This window comes from Amia ocellicauda, chromosome 1 (assembly GCF_036373705.1).
Source record: "Amia ocellicauda isolate fAmiCal2 chromosome 1, fAmiCal2.hap1, whole genome shotgun sequence".
Lineage (NCBI taxonomy): Eukaryota > Metazoa > Chordata > Actinopteri > Amiiformes > Amiidae > Amia > Amia ocellicauda.
Genome location: NC_089850.1, coordinates 19,312,886 through 19,340,498, shown reverse-complemented (window position 1 = coordinate 19,340,498; position 27,613 = coordinate 19,312,886). Strand labels below are relative to the sequence as shown.

The window sequence follows — 27,613 nt, the reverse complement described above, 5'->3', positions numbered from 1 at the left end:
CTTTGCATTGAGTTGGTGTAATTTTTGCCCATTGTTTCACACAACATTGCTCCAGCTCTGACAAGTTAGTTGGGGATGGCTGATGGACTACAATTTTCATGTTTCTATTGGATTCAAGTTTGGACTTTGACTAGTCCACTAAAGGACATTCACTTTCTTCTTATTTTAAATGTCCAGTGTGGCTTTGGCCTTGTACTTTGGGATATTGCTGGGCTGAAATGTGATTTTTCAACCCAGTATTGATTCTTGGCTGACTCAAGCAGGTTTCCCTCTATTATTCGCCTGTATTTTGCACCATCTATTTTCCCCTCAATCTTGACAAGTCCCTGCTGAGGAGAAGCATCCCCATAACCTGATGCTGCCACCACCATGCTTGACACTTGGGATATTGTAGATTGGGGGGTGTTCCTGGCTTGTCTGTCTGCTCAGATTGGAAGGGCAGCCTGATCTGGGTGGTATGAAGCACATTCCGCTTCTTAATGATGGTCTTCAGTATATTCAGTGACTTTGATATTTACCTGCACCCTTCTCCTGATCTCTGCTTCTCTACAACTTTTTCCCTGACTTGCTCAGATGGCAAGAAAATGTGGAAACTTTGCAGGAGTGTGAATACTTTTGCACTAAGACATTGTATATGTGTGTATATATATATATACACTCACCTAAAGGATTATTAGGAACACCATACTAATACTGTGTTTGACCCCCTTTCGCCTTTAGAACTGCCTTAATTCTACGTGGCATTGATTCAACAAGGTGCTGAAAGCATTCTTTAGAAATGTTGGCCCATATTGATAGGATAGCATCTTGCAGTTGATGGAGATTTGTGGGATGCACATCCAGGGCACGAAGCTCCCGTTCCACCACATCCCAAAGATGCTCTATTGGGTTGAGATCTGGTGACTGTGGGGGCCAGTTTAGTACAGTGAACTCATTGTCATGTTCAAGAAACCAATTTGAAATGATTCGACCTTTGTGACATGGTGCATTATCCTGCTGGAAGTAGCCATCAGAGGATGGGTACATGGTGGTCATAAAGGGATGGACATGGTCAGAAACAATGCTCAGGTAGGCCGTGGCATTTAAACGATGCCCAATTGGCACTAAGGGGCCTAAAGTGTGCCAAGAAAACATCCCCCACACCATTACACCACCACCACCAGCCTGCACAGTGGTAACAAGGCATGATGGATCCATGTTCTCATTCTGTTTACGCCAAATTCTGACTCTACCATCTGAATGTCTCAACAGAAATCGAGACTCATCAGACCAGGCAACATTTTTCCAGTCTTCAACTGTCCAATTTTGGTGAGCTTGTGCAAATTGTAGCCTCCTTTTCCTATTTGTAGTGGAGATGAGTGGTACCCGGTGGGGTCTTCTGCTTTTGTAGCCCATCCGCCTCAAGGTTGTACGTGTTGTGGCTTCACAAATGCTTTGCTGCATACCTCGGTTGTAACGAGTGGTTATTTCAGTCAAAGTTGCTCTTCTATCAGCTTGAATCAGTCGGCCCATTCTCCTCTGACCTCTAGCATCAATAAGGCATTTTCGCCCACAGGACTGCCGCATACTGGATGTTTTTCCCTTTTCACACCATTCTTTGTAAACCCTAGAAATGGTTGTGCGTGAAAATCCCAGTAACTGAGCAGATTGTGAAATACTCAGACCGGCCCGTCTGGCACCAACAACCATGCCACGCTCAAAATTGCTTAAATCACCTTTCTTTCCCATTCAGACATTCAGTTTGGAGTTCAGGAGATTGTCTTGACCAGGACCACACCCCTAAATGCATTGAAGCAACTGCCATGTGATTGGTTGGTTAGATAATTGCATTAATGAGAAATTGAACAGGTGTTCCTAATAATCCTTTAGGTGAGTGTATATATACACACACACACATGCATACACACACACACATAAGATAAGACATTTATATAAAATGCATTTATAAGGAATATATATGTGTTGTGGTTACTTAAAGACAAAGTTAAGGAAACAAATATTATTAATTAAGTGCTTTTGAAAAAGGGAGCTTCCTAAGATCTGATAATTGTTCTCTCTAAAGCCCTCAATGCAGATGGCCTGGTTTAACAAAAACACCCAGATTTACACTTATGAGTACACACCTTTTATTCTTATTCAAATGGAAGGACAATATTCACTGGGTCAGGAAGGTTACTGGTAGTTGATCTATGGTGCTGAAATACAATATTCCTTTTCCTTTTGATTCAGTGGTGCTTCATTGTACATAAATGTTTCAGAGATCTTTTATTAGGCCAGACATTTTACAAGACTCTAGGTACCAGCCATGGAAAATTCCACATTCCAGTACATTCTCAGATATCACACCTCCCAAGTTCCCAAGTTAGATACAAGGTTTTAACTTTGGCACTTAACAAAAAGAAGCTAACAAGCAGAAATTAAAATTCTGTTTTAGAGAACTGCACAGTATGCTAGTAATGTGAAGCAGAAATCATTATCTGGCGACTGATCAATTGTTTCTGCATTATGTTGGCACAGCTAAATAGGGAATGATACATTACAAAGCTAGAATTTAATTGAAATCAGAGTGAACCTACATTTACTTGTTTTTTTGACTCAGCCAGTGAAATATTTATACCTCCTATTAAATTTCAGTTGGAAAAAATACAATAAGAATAAGCATGTCTTGCAAGGGCAAACCTATAGTGTTTAAGGGGTATACTAAGAGAATGTGCTTATTATTTGTTCTTGTTCTAGTGCTCATACTGGAAACTAATTCACTTGAAAGACTAAAAAATATGAAGTGACTAAACAATGGTTCAACTCATTCCCACATTTTCTATATGTGCTGCCAAATGGGGATACAATGATTTAGGTGGGTCATACAGTGCCTATAGAAAGACTACATCCCTGTCAAAATGTTAACCTTTTGTTGCCTTATAGCATTGAATTAAAATAAATTCTGTTTTTCGCCAATTATTTACATATCCTACCCCACAACTTACAAGTAAAAACAATATTCTAGAAATGGGTAGAAAATTAATTAAAAATTAAAACTGAAATAGCCTGGTCGGATAAGTGTCCTCCCCCCTTCTAATAGCAATCCTAAATTAACCCAGGTGTAAGCAATCACCTTCAAAATCACTAATTTAAGTGGCCTCCACCTGGTTTAAATCTTGGTGATTATATGATTTCACTTGTTTTTCATTAGCAGGCACTGTGGGGGGGGGCACTTGTCAGGATAGAAGGGAAAATTAATTAAGTATTCATCAAAGTATTGAAAGATCCTCAAGGAAAACCTGCTGCACTCTGCAAGAAAGCTGCAACTGGGACAGACGTTTACCTTTCAGCTTGAGAATGCACTGAAGCACACAGCCAGAACCACAGTGGCTAAGGAACAAAAAGGTAAATGTCCGTGTGTGGCCCAGTCAAAGCCCTGACCTAAATCCAATTACAAACTGGTAGCATGACTTGAAAATTGCTGTCCATCAACGCTCCCCAAGAAACTTGACAGAGCATGAACAGTTTTGTAAAGAAAAATTATAAAATATAGCCAAATCTTGGTGTGCTGCCAAAGGTGCTTCCACCAAAGAATAAACTCGGGGGAGGAGGTTTACCGAATCATGATATTTCAGTTTTGTATTTTTAATACATATGTATATATATATATATATATATATATATATATATACAATATTTCTTTCTCCCTTAACAGTGTGGAGTACGGTGTGTAGATAAGTGGAAAAAATCCTAATTTCAATGCATGAAACTCTGAGGCATTGACAACAAAATGTGAAAAAAGTTCGAGGGGGTGTAGACTTTCTATAGGCACTTAATCGTAGTCTTTATAATGAGCCCACTCTTGAAGAACACGTCCAATTATAATGTGAACACAGGAGACAAGACAGGTATAATAAATGACTGCCTTCATTATACAAAAGAAAAAAAAAAAAGGTGTTAAATGTCCCTCCTGTGCGGTAAAGAGGTTAGAAAACGAGATGTGAAACAAATGCAGTCATGAGAGATGTTTTCTTCTGCTCTTACCTCTTCGACGAGTTGTAGCATACGACGGGTACTCTCCAGTGACTGCAAAGAGAAAGGCACAGCTGTTATAGATCAGAGTTCAACCAAGAGTTATGCTTCAGCAGAATTTGTGCAGAACATATTTAACCAACAGGTAGTAGTGAGGGACTATGGGGCAAAAGACACAAAGTACTTTTTTGCCCAGATGTGTGTAAAACAGCATTCACAAAACATACATGGTTCCCTTTCACCCAACAGACTTGGTTATACAGCTGCAGAAAAAACAAGCAGTTAATTCAGGGCCTGGCTGTGTGACGGGTGGGGGGCGGAGATTGCTGTAGGGTAGGGGAAGGAATGCGCTATCTGGCTGCTCTTGCTTCTTGCTGTGTTTTTTCTAATGGCTGCCATGGGGCAATGTCGGTAGATTTGTAGCTCCCTTTCCTATGATGTATGACGCGGCTTGCTTTTAACGGGAAAGCCATTCTGGAACAACATAATCTATCCATGCATTTTTAATAAACCCATTTGTGCAAAGTATACTGTGTGCAGCAGCGTGATGAGCTTTCCTCATTATTAAAAGGACAGCATCATAATGCCAGCTCTAAGAGGCTAACTTCACATTTCCCCTGTGTAACAGACCCACAAACCCGGCCAAATAGCTGAAAATGATCATTCGCTGGCTATTAATACCTTGCAGTTTATAAAGATATTACGCACAACAAAATAGTTGGACGATAGGAACAGCTGGCAAGGGAAGTGGGGGTTGTGTGTGTGTGTGTGTGTGTGTGCAGGGGGCAGGAAACCATTTAATCTGAACTGTGGTTGACAGATTTTCTAAGCCTCTATTGGATTTGGCTACAACATCATAGCTGACACCCCTTCTGTCATTAAACATGCCCGGGGATTGTCAATGACTGTCGCATGCATAATAGTCCACAATAGTCTGATAAATGGGGCTTTGAACCATAGAATAGTCCTGGTGCTTTTGTTTAAACTGAGCACTCAATTACTGATTTAAAATCCTGAACTATTCACTAAATTAGACTGTTTTCATTGCCTAAAGCATCCACTTTTAGGCTTGTATCAACTATTTTGTTAGCCTATCTAACATTTAAACTGTGTTATGTATATATATATATGTGTTATTTTTTAACATGATAACATGATACTTTACATACAGACAAGTGTAATCAAAATTTCAAATCTTTAAATATTGTTTTAGGCCAATTATAATCTCGAGCTGAAAATCCTGGAAGCAACCTGGTTCTCCACAAAATGGCCAGGCACTAAGAAATATTGTTACATTTGCTTTCTAATTTTAAGAATTGCTATTCCTCAGTGTTATAACAGCATCCGTCTTGATCTTGATCTAAAATACAGTGTATTGGTCTCAGATTAGCATATTTGCAAATTGAAACAATTCAGATTTTTAACACAAAGCAAAAGATCTTTACCCGTTCCTGATCTGAAGGGAAATATTATGCGGCTTCCAAAGCACTGGAGCTCCGATCAGCTGGCATTAACGCAATCCCCGCAAGCTAAGATTGTCTGACTTGACTGTAAATAGAGGATCCGGCCACCCAGGCTGTTGTGAATGGGAATGTCTGCAGGGCAAAAGCTACATGACTCAACATCACAGTTCAACTTGGAAGGCTTGAGGAAGATAAACTTTGAGTTTGTGTTACGTGTGTGTGCATGTATGCCTTCAACACTGTCAACCACAGTAAACGGGCATTGTGAATTGGCAGTTTCACGCACATTTTTAATCTAAAAAAGAACAAAACCAAAAGAAAAAGCTTGTCCCACCCTTTAAGAAGCTTGTTTAAATGGCTTTGGACTGAGAGGAGACACTGGTTCAGACAGATCTTTCTCTGCATTTCAGCTGTTATTTGCTTGCCTGCAGTCTGTACTGGTCTCAGTTTAGAAGTAGCTAGAACCTATCTGTATAGCACTGCAATACGGGGACTCCTCAGCAAATTAGGAGACGGGGGGGCGAGCAGCGGCATCTTTCAGGGCTGTCCATCATGGCATGCGGCAGTGTTGTTTAACCAATGATGTAGGTGAAGACGGGGCCTTGTGAAGGGGAGTCTAAACCAAAAGCATAATCTTTTTCTATCAGCTATCAAAGATCACAATGTGGAACAGCGTGGCATTAACCTTAAGGCCCGTGCTAAATCCCTGGCCTGGACAATAGTGGCAAGAGGATTTAATGTGACATGATTGGTCTGCTGCTGAAAGCTACTCCTATTAAACAGTAGCCATAGGCAGCCTGACAAGTTCTGGCACCGCAAAACATCATGGGCAGTTTAGAAAACAACAAGGATCATAAAGGAATTCAGGCAATCAGCCATTGTAGCCCAAAGTGTACCATTATTATTATTATCATATTACAAAATATAATTTCTAAAATTGATAATTAGGCTAATTTCATTTGTGTTTATTTGCTTGGGCTGTTTGTTGGCTGGTTTCAATTCATAATACAAAGCATTGGATGCAATCCTTTTCCTTTTTTTTACATTTTAATCAGATAACCATTTATGCGTAATTTGCCACCACTCTTAACTTTGCTTCTCTTGGAGAAAGATGGTGTGTGTACACTCACAGAAAAACATCTAGTTAGGGTTCAACTCAAAGGGAAAATGTATCCAATCAAAATGATTTCATTAAATTTATAAAATAACATGTATTTTGTATGTAATAACCTTTTTTCAGCCATGAGGAACAAAGATGATTCACCCCAGCAGCCGTCACCAGTACAGGTAAATATTCTCATTGAGGCCTGAAAACTGAAGACAGTGGGTCTTGTTGATGGGGCTGGAGTTGCCGGTGTGATCTGATTTTCTGTACCTCTTCAGTTACTGAATTAACCCCCTCACCTGAACTATCTCCAATAATGTGACAATAATCCCCCAAAATAAATCATCCTATTAAGCAATTATAGCTTAATTAAGTTTCCAATTAACTGATTTGGAGCACAACCGGGACCCGCAGACAGGGTTGCTCCAGGAGCAGGATTGACAAGCAAACACTAACTGACAGTCAGTGAATGTGTCAGTCAGTCAGTGTCCCAGTCAATCAAGGTTGAGAAGCACTGCCCTGAGACACGGGCTCCTTACCTCATCGGCCAGCTGGTCGGCACGCTGCTGCATGTCCGACAGCTCATTGCGCATGTCCGCGTCCTCTGCCATGGTGGATGGATATGTCAGGTGGAGCTTGTAGCCAACTGGTTAAAGCAGGGCCTCCAAAGAGTCCTGAAACACAAGAAACAAGAGTTAGAACATCAGTGGGTACTGCCCAATATTGGTGTGCACCATGTCTGTGGCAACAATTCCTGTCAGGTCAAGGAGAAAGTGAACTAATTTATGTATGGGATGTATGTAGTTAGACTCAAGAGATGTTTGCTGTGATTAATGGATATTGTCTGGCTGACATGAGGTTCAGAAACGATACGGATACTTGTCTGCATTACAGGGGGAAATGGCTAAGCACCCTTATCACATTCTACTTTGTGTTATGGAATAATAACCAGTAAATTAAATATGTATTAAGCCCTTATTGATGGCTCTCCAAATAAAGTGTTGCCATTTTGTTTCACGAATGACTCATATCTATTGAACGATTTATGGGTGGAATTAAAAAAAACGAAAACATCTATTTATCCGTCAAGTGATCACCACCCTCTGTAGAGATTAACCACTCATAAAACTGATCACATTCTTAATTAAGTTTAGAACAACTATGTGCAATTGCTGTACCAGTACAGAATGTGTTATTTCTTATTATTATTGCAAGAAAAAGACATCAGGAAGATAGAAAGAGATGACGATTGGAGAAGCTGAATAGCATTTTGGCCTTAAAAATCAACAATGAAATCAACAGCAGCAAGCACCAGCCGCCCCTCGAGATTTGGTCCAGTTCAGCTGAGATCAGTAAATCCTGTTCCCTCTCCTACATGCAGAGATGTACAGGCAGAGCCACCACTTTCAGGTATGCAGGTAATTATCCCCTGTGGACATTACTGCCTTATATATAATGTCTTTAACCCCAGCAAATGTGTCCTTTATTGGAAATTGAAGGTATCTGACCACGCACCGCCTTGTTTCCTTGCAGGTCCCAAGAGGCCACACAGTACCTTTATAGCAACCTCTGCAGTCTCCAAGACTACAGAAACTGAACCAAGGGGAGTTCAGCTTCCTTCTACTTTCTAGCCTCAGCGTTTATGGTTGGATCTTGCACACACTGCAATCAGGAGGTTTAACCATCATACATGTGTCTAATACACACTTCACCCTGGCAATGTTCACCAAGCTTGAACACCTTGTGAAGTTTAGCAGCCCCTTATGTAAGAGATGGATAACAAACACCCAATGTTACAAAAACAAAACAACAACAACAACTGACTAATTAGCTTTTGTTAATTGAAACAAGCTCTTCAAGTGTTAAACAAGCACAAAGTTACGGTGATAGATTCGTGGATATTGCCAACTGTCTGCATCGCCAGTGCTTGACAAAGCAATTCAATCAGACAATCCACAAGAAATGTGGACAACTGGAACTAGAACAATCACCTTTTCCAAAGGGAAAGGGCAATAATGCAGCACTTAATGTTTCACGATTTCCTTGGAATTAAAAAAAATTATGGGATGTCTCTCAGTAGTCACATCTGAATCTGAATATCTCATTCACATTAATTCAGCATTTTTTTTTTTTTAATGATCTTTTTCTTACTAATCCTGAAAAGTCACTTGAGGGAAACTCGGCACACCATTAGGGAAAAAGGCAAACGCATGAGATAAATACAATAAAGTGCTAATGTCACATGACATATGACAAGAATTAATCAAACTTCACATTGCAAGGCACGCTCATAACAAATCTCACTCTCCTTGCTACCATAAATGAACTGACACTGGAAATGCAATCAGGAGGACTAGAAGACCAGCCAAAATGACTTCTAATAATGCAGGGAGTTATGAATCTCTCTTGGCTCAACAAGAGAGTAATTTTACACATCAGATCGAGCTTGGTCCTGTATGAAGCATTGCCCAATTAATTTCCCCGGTAAAATTAAAGCCACCCCCCCGTTTCTTTCACGAGGCTTTCTCACGTACTTTCCTTGCATTCGCTGTGCTTGTGAGATTTCAGGTGTAAAATAAAATCCTGTTACCTTGGCCTGATCTCATGCACACAAAGAAGGAAGCCCCACAAACACCGGAATCCTCATTGGCACTCCTGGATCTAAAGACTGTTTCTTTCCCAAATCCCAGACATTTTAATATCCCCCTCCTTGTATATTACTATCAATCCAGTCTTATACTTTAGCACTGATGCTATCACTTCCTAAATCAAAACCGCATGCCAAGACATTTCCTGGAACATGGCCAAAAGGTCATGAGCTTTCTAGCAATACAACAGAAGTTGCCTTATTACTTCCTCATTACAATAAGAGGCAGTGCAGCCAAGCTCAAGTGGCCCCGTGCAAAGAGTCATGTTATCTTATGGCTCCTTTAACCTCCCTGGAAATTGAGTCTAGTGCTGATCATAGATAAATCAGTGGGCAATCTTTGAAAGAAAGTCATTCACTTTTAAAATCTAATTTAAACCTTCACAAAACCGGATAGTAAGGGTATCAGTAAACAAAAGGGATCGTTATCAGCATCACACACAATCACAAGAGCACTTAAAAGAATCAGTTGCCCTGTTCTACACGTTTAACAAATCCTCCCCAGTAAAAACTAAAGTACATATAAAAACAAATCAAATAAACATGCTTTTCTGTATCCAAGCGAGTTCCGTTTGCTGCACACAGGAAGCCGCGAGGTTGAAGATAAAGCATCTATTTTTAACTTCGTAAGATGCAAGAGATTGAATGTTTCACAGACACGAAAAGCCATTAAAAGTGCTCTTCATGAATAATGTAATCAGCTCCCTTTCTCTTATCTTTTGGTAAAATATTGGAAAGAATTTCCACCCCACCACCCCTGATACTCCACAGGCCCAACTCATCTTGTTATGATAATAACAGCAGTGGCAAAAGCAAAAAATACAGAGCCAGTTGTGCAGAATGTCACTCCCTGGCCTTCTTTGCCTAGAGTCATTCACCGCTTAATAAGCTGATCATAATTTCACAGTGGATATAGGCTACTTCTCTTAACTTGGACTAAGTTAATTCACATAGAAATCACAAAAGAGTCAAATGCCGGCGCTTGTGTTGTACAGCATTGCGCTGTCGTGTCTCCAGAAATGTGTGAACATGCAGAGGCACTGGGGAAAAGCCTGCGAGCAGCAGCATGCACCAGATCTACCACTTTAAATAAAAGGGGATAGCTTTAAAAAACTCTTGAAACATACCATTGGATTAAAAACACAATACTTCACATCTGCAGCGTTATCTGACATACCGGCCTTGGTTCAAAACACCAGCTTCTGACATGCTTTAACAACAACTCTCGCAAGCTGCTTCTTCTCTGCTGTTGTGTTGGGAAAACACTGCTTTCAAAAGTGCACTTATGAAAAGCAATTGAAAAACTATTACTTACTCCGGAATAATTCCTACAAATAATGTACCGGATCGGTGCAATGACAACAGTCAGTGTTGTGGACTGATGAAGGTTGCATGGACATGTGAAACTACAGAGAGTTGAATGTGGGTCTTAGGCTCGATGCAGAGACCACAGACCTGGTGGGGTGTAATCACTGCCACTGCCGGCCTTCAGGTCTATGAGCTCAAGTGATGAGTTTGCAGGCATTCCTCTGTGCTTCTGAGGCGCAGGGCAGTCAGTGTGTCAGTGCGTCGGTGGTTAAGACAGACAGGGCAGTGCTGTGTGTCAGTGCATCAGTCGTGAGAACAGGCAGGACATTTCTAAACAGCATGCAAACAATAGTTTACACAGCTTGTGTAGCAGATTAGATTGCATCAAACAAAAAGGAAAGAGCAGCATTTAGTACCCTCCTAATGAAAATGATGGGTTTGCAGTGATTAAGCATTTTAAAACACTCCCATCATGTTTCAGCTACAAAATACCCACGTTCAGTCGACCCTGTGTGTAGTGGCTTTCAGGAAGGTGCCATGCTATTATTGTGGATTAGTTTTTTCCGCCCTTCTGCCACGCAATGTGATAAAATCAAGTTGGCTTTGATCTCTGTCCCTCCCCCTGGTCCTGAGATATTGATACGCCGGTCCTCACTGCAGAGGTCTGCATTCTGCGTGCAGTGGCATTCTGTGATGGCTCAGAACTTTTTTCAGGCTGGATGCCAACCTTCACTAGCAGGGTTCTGCCCCTGTGGCGTCCATCTGGTGCAAAATAGCTTTTTTGGGAGCTCTGCAGCCTTTGAAGCCAATGTAACAGCCCTGACGCCAGTTGCCTTTCATTAAAATGGTGTAAACATCTTTTAGGATTGAATTATGTGCAAAGGTTTGCTTGAACACCCCCCTTCCCACCACCCCCCCAACTCTCTGCTTTTCCCCCCCAATAATTTTTAAAACTGCAGTTCTGGTTCCTGTCTTTGATTGACTGGCTTGTGGTATCATATTGTAAATCACTGTTCTCTAAGGACATGGCTTATCCTTATGACAGGCTGTGCTAATCCACACAGAGGAAGGCTAGCTGGATAACAACCCAAACATGTCTACTGCACCTCTTTAAACCCCATTCATAGGGAGAAATCACTTTTTCATTAGGGTCCCCTTAAACGCACTTATGAAATATTGTGTTATCTGACATTCAATGTCATACAGCTTTCTTTCTGTACAGGCTTGCATGTGATTCCAAGCAATATCTCTTCCGAGGTATCTGACTGAAAGATAAATGATAAGTGCACACACATCAGAGTCCAGATCAAAAATAAGTTGGTTTTATACCAAAAACAAGGTGATGAATGTTGACTTGTTCTGAGGAAAGATCACAAGCACTGGTACTGTAGAACATTTAACAAAGGTAGATGCATTACTTTTGCTACCAATCAAACAATAAAATAATGCAAAGACATGAAGAATACGACTGAAGTTAAGTATTTCCTAATGGTATCAGTCCAGTTCAAAATAAGTGTAACATGGCCACTGTATTGCCATTTTACATGTATGACTTTTCATCTTGTCTAGAAAGGAAATATTAGCACATTAATTCAAACAACTGCCTTGAAATTCTTTCTCCCTCAATTAATTTAATTTTTAAGGAAACATGAACTCTACGATTTAACATAAATTTACATGAAAATGTTTGTGTTCTGCAGTTGCATCTACATACGCTGTCAGATGCTCTTTTACCTCATGTAGCGATGGTGTCTGGAAATTGCACTGGCAAATCCTGCCTTTCATCATTGAGCTAAATCGCCTTCTTGCTTGATTGCATTTAATTCCCTGGTTTGCTTTACATCCTCCCTCTGAATCTGAACAAGCATTTCATCCCCTCGCTCTAGAGATGAATTATGTCCACTCTTTTGTTTGCGAGGGCACAGAGTAGGGTAATGTAATTGGCAAAATGTGCACATAAAAAACTAAAAACATAACCACATAATAAAGCTTCCACTTTTTCCACTTTAAAGACCTGCAGTGAAGATGGTAGATTACAAGAAAGATGCATTTTGCAAAAATATGGACTTGGAGACCACTTTTCCATTCTGTTAAAATAATATTCTAAAATTTCTAACTCTTCTGGGTGCTGGCTCTCTATGGTTGCTTGTTTCTTGCATCAGTGCGGTGTCTGAATAATAACCTTATGGATTAAATGTGGGTCGCACTGCTTTATGAAAATGCTGTGTGTAATCATGCTATGATGACCATGATACAATGTTGCCCTGTTATCAGTACACTGGCACATAGGAAACATGGCCTAGAACAACAATGCTAAAAGGCTGGTCTGCCAGAGCTAACTATGTTGGAGAAATCACCAGTGAAGCCTAAACTGCACTGAGAGTCGAACCATTAGAGTTTTAGGTGATGGTACACTTTGTTTTTAAAACAAATCTATAGTGGTAAGATGTCTAATTCATTGGCTATGAGAGTCAATGTCTGAAGCAGGCAGTGACATTGAATCTTGCCTGTTCGGCAATATTGGATCAATGTGATTCAATCCCATGTACCTCAAGACCAGCGGTATGAAGCAGCGATTCAATAACTGCATGTCCACAATATAAACTGCCAGGGTCTCTATATTTCCCGTGACTGAATATCTGTATGAAACTTAGATTTTTACTTTGTACTTTTGTCATTGTATTCCAATATTATGCTTACATAAGCACTTACATAATATAATGATACGTGTAAGTTACATAGTATGAAATTGTAAATATTCTCTACATTTTTTGTTTTAAATCATATAATTGATTAGTTATGGTGTCCTCTTGTAAACCTTGTAAGTCGCCTGTAAAGGTGCCTGCCAAATTAAAACATCCAAAGCAATAACCAATAAGAGGTTTTGGGTAGCTAAGCTGTGAGCTATATGGCTTTCATATCAAGTGAAGATTTATGTGATTTTTTGTGCAATATACCAAATCCTGAGGGAGCTTTTCTGCTCATATAAAATGGAAAATGGTAAAAAACAAAAAATCCATTCTTGAGAAAAGCACTTCTTACAACAAATCAGCAATGGGCAGAGCAGTGTTCTGTGTCAAAGCCATTGATCGGGGTGTCCCACGAGCAAATGAAGGTGCCGATATCTCCCAGAAATCATTAACAATTATGCAGATGAGAGCAGAGAGAAAATAAGGGAAAACATCACTGGCTGTTGAGCTGAATTTCTAAGAGGGATCAGGCAGGGGGCTGAATTATTTAAGTCTTGCAATTTTTTTTTTTTTACTTTGGTCTCTGATACCTGTAGATCAAAAGCAAAGGCTCCATAGTTCAAAACCCTGAGGGGAACACAGATTAAATCAAGTCTGAGTCTGCTTTCTCTATTTAGTTCTCGTCTTCTGCTTTCAGGTTTTATCATTATCTCTTGCAGCTGCATCTAAGAAGAAACCGCACACCAATCGAGTTCCATTAATAGGGACAAAAATAAAAAGTGATAGTTTTGTGGGCTAAAGACTTTCCACATTACAAGGACTGCAAGACACCTTTCTTGTTATTTATCTAAAGAATCTCAGTAACTTAATTCAGCTGTTGAATTGCTGACTTAATCAGTTAACATTAAATTGCTGATTATCCATGAAACACAACCTATCTATAAAACCTGGTGATTTGTGGCTTTACAGAACCAAGGCTGGAGATTCCTGTTTTAAAGGAAGCAATTGACAACATCTACTATATTGGCTCAAGAATAGAGCTGCAATGGCTACAGTTACTCTTCCTGTCTGTTGAACTCATAAATGAGGGTTTCAAACATAACCCCAAGGGGGCCTTAATCCAGATGGCAACTAAGAAATAACTGTTGTCTTTCTGCATTGTGTAAGGTACATCAAATGTTTCACAGTAAAGGAGGGATATTCTTCATGATTTTAAGCTTGTTAAGCATGTACATTGACTGGTGGTTTGTCTCTTTCTTCACAGTAAAATAGATGCCGTGTTCTCCTGAGCTAGTTAGCTCTAGTGTTAAATTATGTCTGATTTTACTCAAGTGTATGAGTACAGATTGGTGTAGCATGCATTGGACATGACTTAAGAGAAATGTCTTCAGTCTGCAGAACATAACAAATGCTGTTACTCTCTACTACACACAGAAACACTCTCACACAACTTATATCCTATAATTCACCAAGAAGGTAAACTAGAGTTGAGTAAATCAACCCTAAGCTAGCTGAGAACTCTAACCCTAGCCCTGACCAAAATGTAATGCTAATTTCACTAGTGAACTTAATTGTTGTGTAAGATGTAACAAACCTACTTGGAGTAATACTCTGTAAATAGCCTACATTGAACACTTAAGACCATTACTACCTTCACCTGTATCCATACATCATTGTTTTTCTTATATACTCAAAATCTCCATTTCATACAGAAATGGCAATTCATTAGACAAACAACAAAATAATATTCCAGATCTTTTTGAAATGTGATGCTGCCTTGCAGTGCAAAAAGGAGAGGCTTTTTATAGTAAACCATTGTATTACATCAGTAGGTTACCTGCCCCATTTTAAGGTCAAATAACAACCTGAACCCCAACCCTAGTCAACACCAAAAGTTCAGGCTAGTCCCATCTTCACCCGATTCAGTTAACTCAGTAGAAAACCAACCATAACCTCAAATGAACATCAATTTAAACTTAAACTCTAGCCCAGACCAAGACATACTTAATCACTTAATGTAATTTTCATGAAATATTTAGCTAAATAACTCAAATTAATGCTCTCTAATCAACCTAAATATAACCGTTAGTCCATTCCTATGTACATCTGTAATTTGATATAAAAATCTGCATTGAAATTTAATCTGTAAAAACAGCTGTACTGTGGAGAATAAACTCAGTTTGAGAAGCGATTGAGCTGCAATTATGTTTGCATTCTTGACGATTTATTTACTGTAACCAATATTTCTATCCCATGTGCACACTTTTTTCCACAACATACTATCCTGAATAATCTGCGACTCTGCTCGAGAATCAGACTGGTTTGCTAATATGTGGTCTCCCCACTTAATTTGAGCCATGATACAAAGGGAGCTCTGGGCTCTTGGCATTGCAATGGCCAGGTCTTCAGTCTGTGTGGAGAGCGTGGGAGTCAGGGTGAGATGGCCCAGGTGACTCCTTTGAGGTTTCCAGGAGCTGATGACTGGCAGAGGTCAACGATTACTCAGGCTGTATATTATTCTGATCAGGCCCGGCCAGCTGGAACAGAGATGTAACTGCAATGAAAGCCATGGATGTGAGGCTGAACTGGAAAGGCCGCAGTGCATATTAAAAATTAATAGTTATGCTTAAATCAGCAGGAATTGATCTTAGGAATGCCGCATCCTTATTTTCTAAAATGTACAGCAGCACATTTCAGAGCACTGCACTCACAAGCAGTGTTCAGACCACAGTCACTATATCGATCACTATCATTTTTATTACTATAACAGCTTGGCAACATCTCCACATACTAGACAGGGTACAACACTTTTTCAGCATCTATTTATTTAGTTGTTTTTGTATTTATTTATTTTACTAGGCCAATCAAGTAACTTTTGACTTTTCAATGGCAAGGCCTGAATTTTTGTCATTTCTTAAAAGCATCCTTGTTTATATGTAAAGCTGAGGCTGAGGCAACTGTTCATCCATATTCAGTGAAGTTGTGTAAAGTTGTTCTCCCCTCACGCTTTACTCCGTTACAGAAATCTTCTCTTAAGGGAGGTCTCAGGACTCGAACCCTCGCAGATTCCTGTTTTCTTTTTTCGCTCTTTCTTGCTGCAGTGAGTCTCGTCATCTTTCTATCCCATCGTCTCTTCCTGCACTCAGACATGTTTCATAAGATGCAGCCTCCCACCGATGAGCACAGCAGAGCACAGCAAGCTCGCCCATCATTGTTCGCAGATTGTCAGTTTTCATTCCCATCTCGCTGTCCATCCACCTGAAGAATACGCCTCCTGTGTTGATTTCCCACTGTGCAACCCCCCCCCCCACAACCCGAACAAACATCCACAGAAGGGTTGTGGCAGATGCAGGCTCCACTGTAGCACAACCTCCCCAAAACACTGCCCTGCCCCCCCCACCAGACTTGTACTATTTTAACAGAAGCCACTCAAGCGAACTCTCCAACCTTGATATGGTAACAAACAAACAAATAAATAAATAAACAAATCTACTTTTCAATCAAATGTAGCTAATATTACTGCACTCTTAATAAAACGCATTTCATGGTTGCCACTTGCTCATGCACAATAGCTGACACATCTACACATGCCTAATAAAACACAAGTGCTGAACTACATGTTTACAATGAAAAAATGGCATATACGAAAAAGTCCCTCAGAGCATCTTCCCAGTCACCACTGAGAAGGGCCACTGTGAGCCTTAATCTCCCAGTCAGGGACGGGAAGAGGACAGAATGTGGCTCCTGTGCCTCTCCGTAATCATGATGATAAAGAGACTGCCTCAAAATGTCAGAGTAAAAACAAAGCCTCACCACTCACTTGTATGAGAAAAATACAGAAATACAGGTCAGTCAAACCTACAGGGGTTGCCCTGCTGGAATATGCTAACTCGCCATCAGTTCCTCTCTACTTCACATGACAGCTGGAATAAAATAACACCCCCCCTTCTCTCCCACACTCCCCCAACCATACACACACACACACACACTCCCTTTCCTCTTTACAGCAGTCATCCGATTTGATCTGAGCCTTTGGGGCTCAATCACAGACAGCCACAGCTTGACTACGGTGCAGATTAAAGCAGCTTCTAAAAGAGGATTTACGCAGCGCTATTTTAGCCACTCTTCTCTGTTTTCCGCTGAATCAATCGTGTAAAAACACAGGCCAAGATATAACAGGAAGAATTCCATTGCAGCAGCACGGTTCTGATTAATTCAGCAGTCTTGTTTGTATGGTTATATCTTTTTTTATCTATGGTTCCAAGTCCTACCTTCTTCTCCTTAAAAAAGAAACAATGTTTTAAATACAAACAAATACATTTGTATGCAGAATTATTTTTTCAGGAATAACAAACCACAACAATAAGAATTAAATATAAAACATTAATAATTTCCAGAAGCCACTTCAAAACAGGGGAAAAACATTGCTTTGTTTTGAAATACAAAGCCTGTCTCTAGTGTCTTCTCTCTGTACTTGTTTTTATGTTTTTTTCCAAAGGTTAAAGCAAGTTGTACTCAATAAAACCATGAATTAAGTTAGTGGTTGACAATACAACCCTACTTCTTGCATAGTAATACTTTTATATAATGCTGTGCAGTAGAAAGCCACCTCTGTTGGTGAGCAAAGGCAAAGGATGTCAGGGCAGAAGGCCATGACAAGCCCAGACATGACAGACAAGTCTTCCCAACTCCAATGAACCCATCCAAACATTTCCAGCTTGTTACGATCTGTTCTGTATTATCTGTTTGATGGATTGAGAGGAGCTGAAAAGCTGTGGCCAAATGTAGACTCGCACAGGATTCGTTCCCTGCAAATCGCCCTCTGTTAGCTGTGCCAACAACAACGGCACCCCACCCCATAAGGTGTAGTCACTACACCTCCTTTTGCCCCATTGCTTATTCGCAATTCCTTTGCCTCAGCTTGATAACGTTGGTGCTTCAGATTGAGGCCGTTGAGAGAACCAATCATGACAAACAGACTTGCATGGAGTTGCCTGGATGCTCCACAGTGGTGAAACATTGACTGTCTCTGCTGACAACCCCTCGTGAAGGCTCCATTACCTTCTCTGGGCGCACTGACACAAAGGCTTCCAGTTTTTGAGTCTGGGTCAAACTACATCCTCCACCACCCGACCCCACCCCCCCAACTGCCTCTGCTTCTCCAATAATTGTTTATTCCAACAAGAGTGTCATCTTTATTTTTCCTGCTGTTGTCTAGCTCACTGGGAGAGAAATGTGGTGGTCTGAATTCCCTCGGGAAAATAAATTATGAAATATTCTACATTAAAAAGAAACAATAAAATACAAAAATAGCACAAATGGTTATTTAAAAAATCTTGCAATGTTGCTGGTTTCTGCTTTTTAAGCCTGATGTATTAATGCAACATTCTACTAAGAATCATAATCTGCACCTCTGGTCACTTTTACAATTTGCAGAGATTATCTTATAATATCTGGGTCATCTTTTTTGTGGCATAACCTCTAACTTATGTACTTTCAGGCAGTGCATATAAAATGTGTTCTAAGCTCTAGGCAGTATTTGTAGATGTTTGTATGTCTAACTTCTCTACGAGACATCATGGTCTTCACAAAAAATGTCTCAAGTATTCTCCTTCAGATCTGAACAGGTTTTCTTACTGGTCCAGAAACATCCCTCTGTACTCTAAAATACAATTCTGTCCTGCAGCTTGTTGACGTCTTTTAAAGGGCTCTTGAACAGACGAGACCCTAAGCCAGAGGGCGTGGTCCTGAGGGAGTCTAAAGGACTCCCGCTGGGTAAATCTCTAAGTTCTCAGCCATTGGCCACGCTCCCTGACAGAACCTTTATCTTTGGGATGCAGGAGACTCCACAGAGCGTGTCAGCTTTTAGGGCGGGTTCTGTGTGATCTGCAGTGTCATGGGAGCCTATTTGTAACTTCTACCTAGAATCATTATCTTCTATTGAGAACCAGTGACATCATAAAACATTCTTTCTTTCTCATGTTAAGTCTGGCTGTTTGGGGGCATTATCATACTGCAAACCCAGTCCTTCTGTCATGACCTCCCTGGGGGACACAGTGTGACAGTGTTTGCTCATGTTTCTCGTACTTCTTGGAGACATAAAGTGGCAGTCAATCAGACTGCCCTTGAAGACACTAACCTTCGCTGTTGTACTGAACAGAATGTGTGTGGGGGCTTTTTGATACCTGGGGGGGTGGGGTTGTGTTAATTTATGACCAAGTGTTGCAATTCAAGATGCAATTGTCCAGAAAATCCTTGAAAATATGACAAGCGCCTTCAGAGGCAATGGAGAGGGAGGGGGTGGAGGGTATGAATACGTGATCACCTGTTACTGTGTGGGCTCTTTTCATTTCAGTTTTCACAAAAAAAACAGAACAGGAAAATAAAGAGACGAGCTTAATCACTGGGTTAAGAAGAATCAAAACACATTAAATCATTAATGATATCACTGACAACATTACAGGTGCACAGTAAGGGCCTCAACAATTCAGTTTGTTGGTTTTAGGAACATTTTCTGAAGGACCCTGGTCAACCTGCCCTTCGAATTCAGCTACTCTTAAGGACAGGTGACAGTTATCTCTGGCATTTATCTGAAACTTTGTGAAAAGGCCAAGGTGTTTCCTGCACCAACAAATACAAATAAAACAATGTTCCTACTGTCAAAAAGGAAGAAAAAGGGAATTGGCTGTTACTTATGTAAAGAGCGTCATACTATAATAATAATAATAATAATAATAATAATAATAATAATAATAATAATAATAATAATAATAATAATAATAAATACATGCAAAAGTAAGGCAAAACTTAAAGAATGGGAAATGTACCTGTGCTTTCTTCCAAGAATTGACATGTAGGTTTTCCGCAGGGCTGTGCACTGAGCTGCATGATCCCCTCATGCACAGTCCAGAGAGGCTCTGGCGCCACAGTGTTTGGGGATGGTAAAGACTGCAAAGCAGATGGGTGGGGAGTTTTGCCAGTGTAATTATCTCCCTCGATCAAGTTCTTGGTCAGAATCCAAGTGATTCACACTCAAGATTTTTAACGTTTGTGTTTTTTGTGACCTCAAGTGTCATCAAACGCCCAATGGACAATGGAGGTAAGCCAAAGGAAGGATTTTCTTATAAATAAACTGGATCGTAAGAGTAGGTATTTAGACTAAGACAGATTTGCCATAGAAAAATACAGTAATGCCCACACTTGGTATTAATGTCTTCACCGAGTCAGTTAGTGACTTAATGGGTCTCACCTGATGTTAACGACCGCTGGTGCAAACACTCCACCTCGCTAAGAGAACAGCATAATGGGATTAAATGTCTGCTAATTTCTGGTATGGTCTATTCTGGAATATAATTTTGAGCATGTTCCAAAAAAACGAGTACTGAATTAATGCATGAAAGAATATTACATTTTGTATCACTTTATCATTAAATAATTTATCCCTGGAAGAAAGCCAACAGGGCAGAGGTTTTAAACATTCAGCACCGAAAACTAAAAACCGCTCTTGTACAACTTGTAGTGTGATCATTTATGTATGTCTTTAAATTCACTAGTTTTTTGTTATTGTCACACGTTTGTTATTGTTGTTAAGATTTAAATCCGAAAAGAAAAGGAGCCAGAGCTCCACCATTATTTTACGTCTGATGTTTGCAAAACCTCTTCAGTGACAGAAACCACAGCACCTTAATGTGATCTGGAAGGTAAAGCACTGATTAATGATTCAACAAAGGAGGACAGAGTCTTGTACCAAGGTATACATGTTCTCTGTTATGAACCAAACCATCACTGTAACTAGGAGAGCTATAGGTTCAGACAGCTTTGCAATTCACAGAGGAACAGGGTGCAGTAAACAATGATAATATGGCCAGGCTTGTCATTACAGCATTACATTTAAAGTCAAACTACATCTCAGATTATTTCTGGGAACGACTTTTCAAGGATTTCTGTCATGAGCTCTTAAAAGTTGTGCAGCAAAGACAAAGACAAACTTTTTATTTCAGTATTTTAGAAGAATGATAAACAATTCTACATCTGTATATGTTAAATATATATTTTCAAATCTCATAGGTGCTTTATTGTATGCATGTAATTCATTGCATTTTCAATTACAATACATGTAGAGAGAATTTATCCAGACTGCGAGCATAAATGCAAATGGGATGTTAATGATTTTTTTATCTTAAGTCTTTAACATGCCATTAAGGTTCTTTAGCACAAAATGCTGACTTGCCAACACCAAGGAAGACATGTACCCTAAAGTCTTTTTTAGATAGTTAAAATAATACTTCACCTTATTTTATTTTAATATTTCACATTAAGTTGCTGTTTCGATGTGTAAAATGTAAGTATAATTTTAACTACACGTCAGCTGTTGAAGTGCTGCTTTCTCTTTTCTAAATGAACATAAATATGTGCACAGTGTTTCAATGCATAATAGAACAGGGTAGGTCTAAGCTGGTAGGTATAGAGGCACTTTGTAATGCTTTGAAGTGTTAACTGTGTAAACTGCTAATAAATAAATAATAATATGCAGTTACACCTTTGACATTAATCATTTTGGTGAGCAGGGGAATAAACCTTTGAAGGGAACTATTGCTTTTCTAAAAAAATATGCGTCTTTTAGTGAGACTTGAGCTCAATCACAGAGTATGGTTTATAATTAAGCAATGCCGAAGTTAAATCAGAGAGAAAATGTGCCTGCTCAGTTGATTGATTCTCGGGTGGGAAAATTAAAGCTTACATTTGTTCAGTTGCCTCTAATTTCCTCTCGACATTGGCTTAATCAAAGCACTCGCCTGTCATTATCGCATTACAGCGTTTGCCGTCGGGTGATTTATGTGAAGGATGACCGGGGTTGTTCATTACATTGGGAGCTCTTCTGAGAAAATGCAACACCAGCCCAACTTCAAATGTCTGCAACCTGCACTAGACCCCAGTCGCACCACGTCCCACCGAGGTGATGACGAGGCACTCTAAGCTCACGACATTCATACTCAGTACAGGACACTTTTCTTACATCATCTCTAGGCAATCAAAGACATTAAATGCTTATTAATTAAACTGGCCATGGACTAAACTGCTATTATCACATATCCTTCCAAAGCACACAATGAGACCCTTTTAAAATATGGTATGTCCTAATATCATTACTTAAAACACTGTGAATATATACGACTCACTTTTATAACCCTAAACTGTTCATAGAAAACACCCTTCTACTACTCCTAAAAATATGCAAGGCCATTTGTTACAAATTAAGGTTTCCCTTTCAATTTGAGAATATACTGTTCATTGTTATTATTATTGGCTACCACAATAGTCTATCACTAGGGCCCTGCGTTTAATGTGACCTGCTTTCTAATTCTGCTCTTCATTCCTCCCCTGCAAGATGGCCATGAAGTCTGATTAATTAAACCACTAATTGATTAATAATCTCACGATTGCTTTAATCATCTCAATCAGTCTTTCTATTAAAGTGCATCGATGCAGGAGCTAGGGCTTTATTATCACTTTATTATTAATACGTCTTATTTAATATGAATTATTAGAATGTGTACATTTAAATTTAAATGTTTAATTACTAGTAGGAACACATAATTTGTTTACAAGCAGTACATTAATTAATGAAAGAAAATGTCAAGTGAAATTGTGAAATTACATTTTCCTTTCAAATTTAAGCATCTTCAATTGGTTAACCTGCCTTCTGTCAAGAGATTGGGATACAATTCTTCAGCTTTAATGCACTGCAAACTAATTTTAAACTTTGCATAGCTGTAAGCAATTTTAAGAGGTTGTTTAATATTGCATTGGTGGAATGTGTATTGCATTTCCCAGGAAGTCTGTGTAATGTATTTGGAATTACTCTTTGTCAGGTGGTCTTTAATACGCAGTTTTCTGCTTGGGCAATGTATAAATATTTGTAATGGTTGTAACCAGATTGTCTGCTTTCAGAACGTGATTTTCCCAGATATTGCTGACAAGGCCAGGGCTATTTTGTGGGCACTACAAGTGTATTTGGCAGTAAACCTCGAAGAATGTCATTGTATGCCTTGATCATGTAACTGGCATAACTGGACACAAATCCAGTCACATTATTAAAATTAACCACAACTGCGTTTGAAGATTTCACAACGCAGTGCCACCAATGAGTAATGCACAGAGGGCAAATTAGCTGTATTGGGTGATAATTTCTGATAATTTCAGAGGTCCTTGGAGGACAAACAAAATGTGTAAAACATACTGATGTTTTGCATCTGTAGATTTGTCAGTAACTACAGGTACACTCTCAGACATCTTTACCATCTTTCATCTTGTGAAAATCAGCAATCTGGGGTAGACACTGCCTTTGCAGTTGACCTGCTATAGAAACGTGTTGATTCATTTCTTTCCCTTATTGTTTTACTGGAGGAGGGGGTTTAATAGTTGTCAATCTCAGCCTTTAGTTTTGTGTTTTCTTCTGGTGATAAATGTATGCCTACTGTTGAAGACATTCGAGTTTGTTATAAAGATAAATTACAGTGCAAGTATAAATTATACCCATCTGTGTTGTACAGAATATCAGTTGTAAATTGTTGCATGCCAAAATAGCCTATTTTCAATAAACACATTTGTTCTCATTATACTTCTTATCAAAACACCTGTGTGTTAAAAAAAAAAAAATATATATATATATACAGTGCATCCGGAAAGTATTCACGGCGCTTCACTTTTTCCACATTTTGTTATGTTACAGCCTTATTCCAAAATTGATTAAATTCATTATTTTCCTCAAAATTCTACAAACAATACTCCATAATGACAATGTGAAAGAAGTTTGTTTGAAATATTTGCAAATTTATTAAAAATAAAAAACAAAAAAGCACATGTACATAAGTATTCACAGCCTTTGCCATGACAGTCAAAATTGAGCTCAGGTGCATCCTGTTTCCACTGATCATCCTTGAGATGATTGGGGTCCACCTGTGGTAAATTCAGTTGATTGGACATGATTTGGAAAGGCACACACCTGTCTATATAAGGTCCCACAGTTAACAGTGCATGTCAGAGCACAAACCAAGACAAGATGTCCAAGGAATTGTCTGTAGACCTCCGAGACAGGATTGTATTGAGGCACAGATCTGGGGAAGGGTACAGAAAAATGTCTGCAGCATTGAAGGTCCCAATGAGCACAGTGACCGCCAACATCTGTAAATGGAAGAAGTTTGGAACCGCAAGGACTCTTCCTAGAGCTGCCCGCCCGGCCAAACTGAGCGAACTGGGGAGAAGGGCCTTAGTCAGGGAGGTAACCAAGAACCCGATGGTCACTCTGACAGAGCTCCAGCGTGTCTCTGTGGAGAGAGGAGAACCTTCCAGAAGAACAACCATCTCTGCAGCACTCAGGCCTGTATGGTAGAGTGGCCAGACGGAAGCCACTCCTCAGTAAAAGGCACATGACAGCCCGCCTGGAGTTTGCCAAAAGGCACCTGAAGGACTCTCAGACCATGAGAAACAAAATTCTCTGGTCTGATGAAACAAAGATTGAACTCATGTCTGGAGGAAACCAGGCACCGCTCATCACCTGGCCAATACCATCCCTACAGTGAAGCATGGTGGTGGCAGCATCATGCTGTGGGCATGTTGTTCAGCGGCAGGAACTGGGAGACTAGTCAGGATGGAGGGAAAGATGAATGCAGCAATGTACAGAGACATCCTTGATGAAAACCTGCTCCAGAGCGCTCTGGACCTCAGACTGGGGCGACGGTTCATCTTCCAACAGGACAACGACCCTAAGCACACAGCCAAGATAACAAAGGAGTGGCTACAGGACAACTCTGTGAATGTCCTTGAGTGGCCCAGCCAGAGCCCAGACTTGAACCCGATTTGAACATCTCTGGAGAGATCTGAAAATGGCTGTGCACCGAAGCTCCCCATCCAACTTGATGATGGAGCTTGAGAGGTCCTGCAAAGAAGAATGGGGGAAAAACTGCCCAAAAATAGGTGTGCCAAGCTTGTAGCATCATACTCAAAAAGACTTGAGGCTGTAATTGGTGCCAAAGGTGCTTCAACAAAGTATTGAGCAAACGCTGTGAATACTTCTGTACATGTGCTTTTTTTGATTTTTATTTATAATAAATTTGCTAAGATTTCAAACAAACTTCTTTCACGTTGTCATTATGGGGTATTGTTTGTAGAATTTTGAAGAAAATAATGAATTAATCCATTTTGGAATAAGGCTGTAACATAACAAAATGTGGAAAAAGTGAAGCGCTGTGAATACTTTCCGGATGCACTGTATATAGTAGTAGAAGTAAGTGATCAAAAAAAAATCAACAGACTGTGTGTGTGTGTGTATATAAACATGTTTTAAATTGTGTTCCTTGGCCCCAAAATAAGGTTCAGTACAAAACATCTCCTTTCCAGGTCCATTGACGACCTAGCAGCTGCATTAGCTAGCTCGTATCCTGGTCCTAATGGTTAAATTGGCTAGTAAACATTCAATATGATTGTAATGACTGAACACATTAATTGTTAGTGTTAAAATGTGTCTTATTTACAGTTGGCTAAAGCTTTCCAGCACTTTTACAACAGGACTGGTCTTCACGCTTCGCACCTCAGTAAATTTGGCATCACCCGTTTCTCAAACTGCGCACGCGCAGCATGTGCAGCACACAGTGGAGCGTGAGGAACGTGCCGTTTACAAGTCATCATGTCTCACGTGGGAGTAAATTGTGGAATTCATCACCATCAAGGTCATCACAATACACTGCTGATTGTCTTGATTTCACACAACCTGTCTCTGCGCATTTTTTTTTTTATCTGTTTATTGAATTGTTTAAACATGGGAGGCGCCAGTGCATTGTAGTGCGCGATTACACACACACAAACACATCCATGGTCCAGCACAGATCATCGCCTATTTTCTACTTTTTCCTGCCTACTGTTACTAATCTGAAATGAATTCCAAGCATTTTAATTCCTGTAGTAAACACCCGGATAAGGGTCTAACAGATCATTTATTTAATCACGTAGCAACTCCTTTCCCACATGTTTAAATTCCAATCAAAGATTAAACAACAGACATACTACACAACATGACTCTCCAGTGCTTAATTTTTACAACACATGCAAACACTGACACTTACAGCCATGACAACCCAGTAAAAAGAACCACAGCTCTTCTCTTTATAAAGCAAATACAAAACTACACTGACAGCATGAAACCTTAGAGAATAAATCACTGTGCTTGCACGGGGCTTCACAAACATCCTATACTCCTGCTGAAATTGAATTATACAAGAAATACTGTATACTGTATTTGTATGTCATTGCAATTTGAACATTTGACAATTGTTCTGTAGTGAAGTCTGTCGTTCAAGTACTGAACAGTAAATCTAATTTAGATGGACAAACTGGCTTGGCCCAATATACAGTGAGTGCCAGACAAGGGTTTTAACTGCGTATTTCTTTGCACTGAGAAAACAATGTCTCCTCACAGCACTGCAAAACATGCTTATCCTATGTACACATGGATGAAAAGCAGCACACTGTAGTGTTTTGACAAATGGGGGAAACTATTGTGTCTTAAAGCCTTAAGTGAATGCCATAGTCTCCTGATTATAGAAATATTGACACTTATTTCTTATGTGAGATAAACATCTATTTCCCTTTGAAACACTGATATATTTTGATGTATATGCACTTTAACTTTTAACAAACCGCCAAAGACCAGAAGTCAGAGTATGGAGTTTAAAATGCAGTAATATCCCACTAACAATCCACTTAACAGTCCAGTAATCCAGATATTTTACTGAGCTTTTCCTTCAGTCGGAAAGAATATCACTGATCTTATTCCAAATGTGTCGTTTTATTTCCATGTAGAGCATGAACGTTTTCAGACCATTTGCATTCCTCATCACAGCTGGTCTTGAAAGTCTTAATCTGTTTGTCTTAAGACGTTAGAAAATGCTGTGTAATTTGCGGTGGAGAGCAAGGAAACTGACTCATGTGAGGCTAAATCAGTCAAAGTGTGAGAAGGAAGCACCAGTCAAACGAGGTTCGGGCAGGGTGAGCGGTTAATGTCATTAGTTGTGTTGGAAAGACAAGGAAGGTGAAATCAGAGGCTCAGTTGAGACAGAGAGGCAAACAGCAACCGAGTTTGGTCATGTACAGCTCTCTCCATGTTCAATTAAGAAGCAGAATGGGCTAAAAATGCAGCCATCGCTTATTAAAAAAAAAGAAAGGAAAAAAATAAAATGTCAAGCCCTGTTCATCTGACTGCAGTACGTGTTCCAGATGCTGGGTATTGGAATTTGTTATGGCATCTCAGTCATCTGTGACGTAGTAATTATGAGGAGACGCAGCTGGCTAATTGCCTTTTTTCTGCAAAAGCCAACCTCTTTTTTTCCTCATC

General features: G+C 39.7%; 1 protein-coding gene across 2 annotated transcripts in view; it reads right to left on the bottom strand.

Moving 5' to 3' along the window:
- Positions 1–27,613, bottom strand: part of LOC136732050 (synaptosomal-associated protein 25) — a 52,939-nt gene that overhangs the window by 18,212 nt on the left and 7,114 nt on the right. For both annotated transcript variants that reach the window (XM_066697743.1, XM_066697736.1), the window contains exons 2-3: positions 7,119–7,253; positions 4,024–4,065 (exon numbers count right to left, since the gene is read on the bottom strand). In XM_066697743.1, coding sequence (XP_066553840.1) covers positions 4,024–4,065; positions 7,119–7,190 — 114 coding nt within the window. In that variant the 5' untranslated portion in view covers positions 7,191–7,253. The remainder of the gene's footprint in view (positions 1–4,023; positions 4,066–7,118; positions 7,254–27,613) is intronic.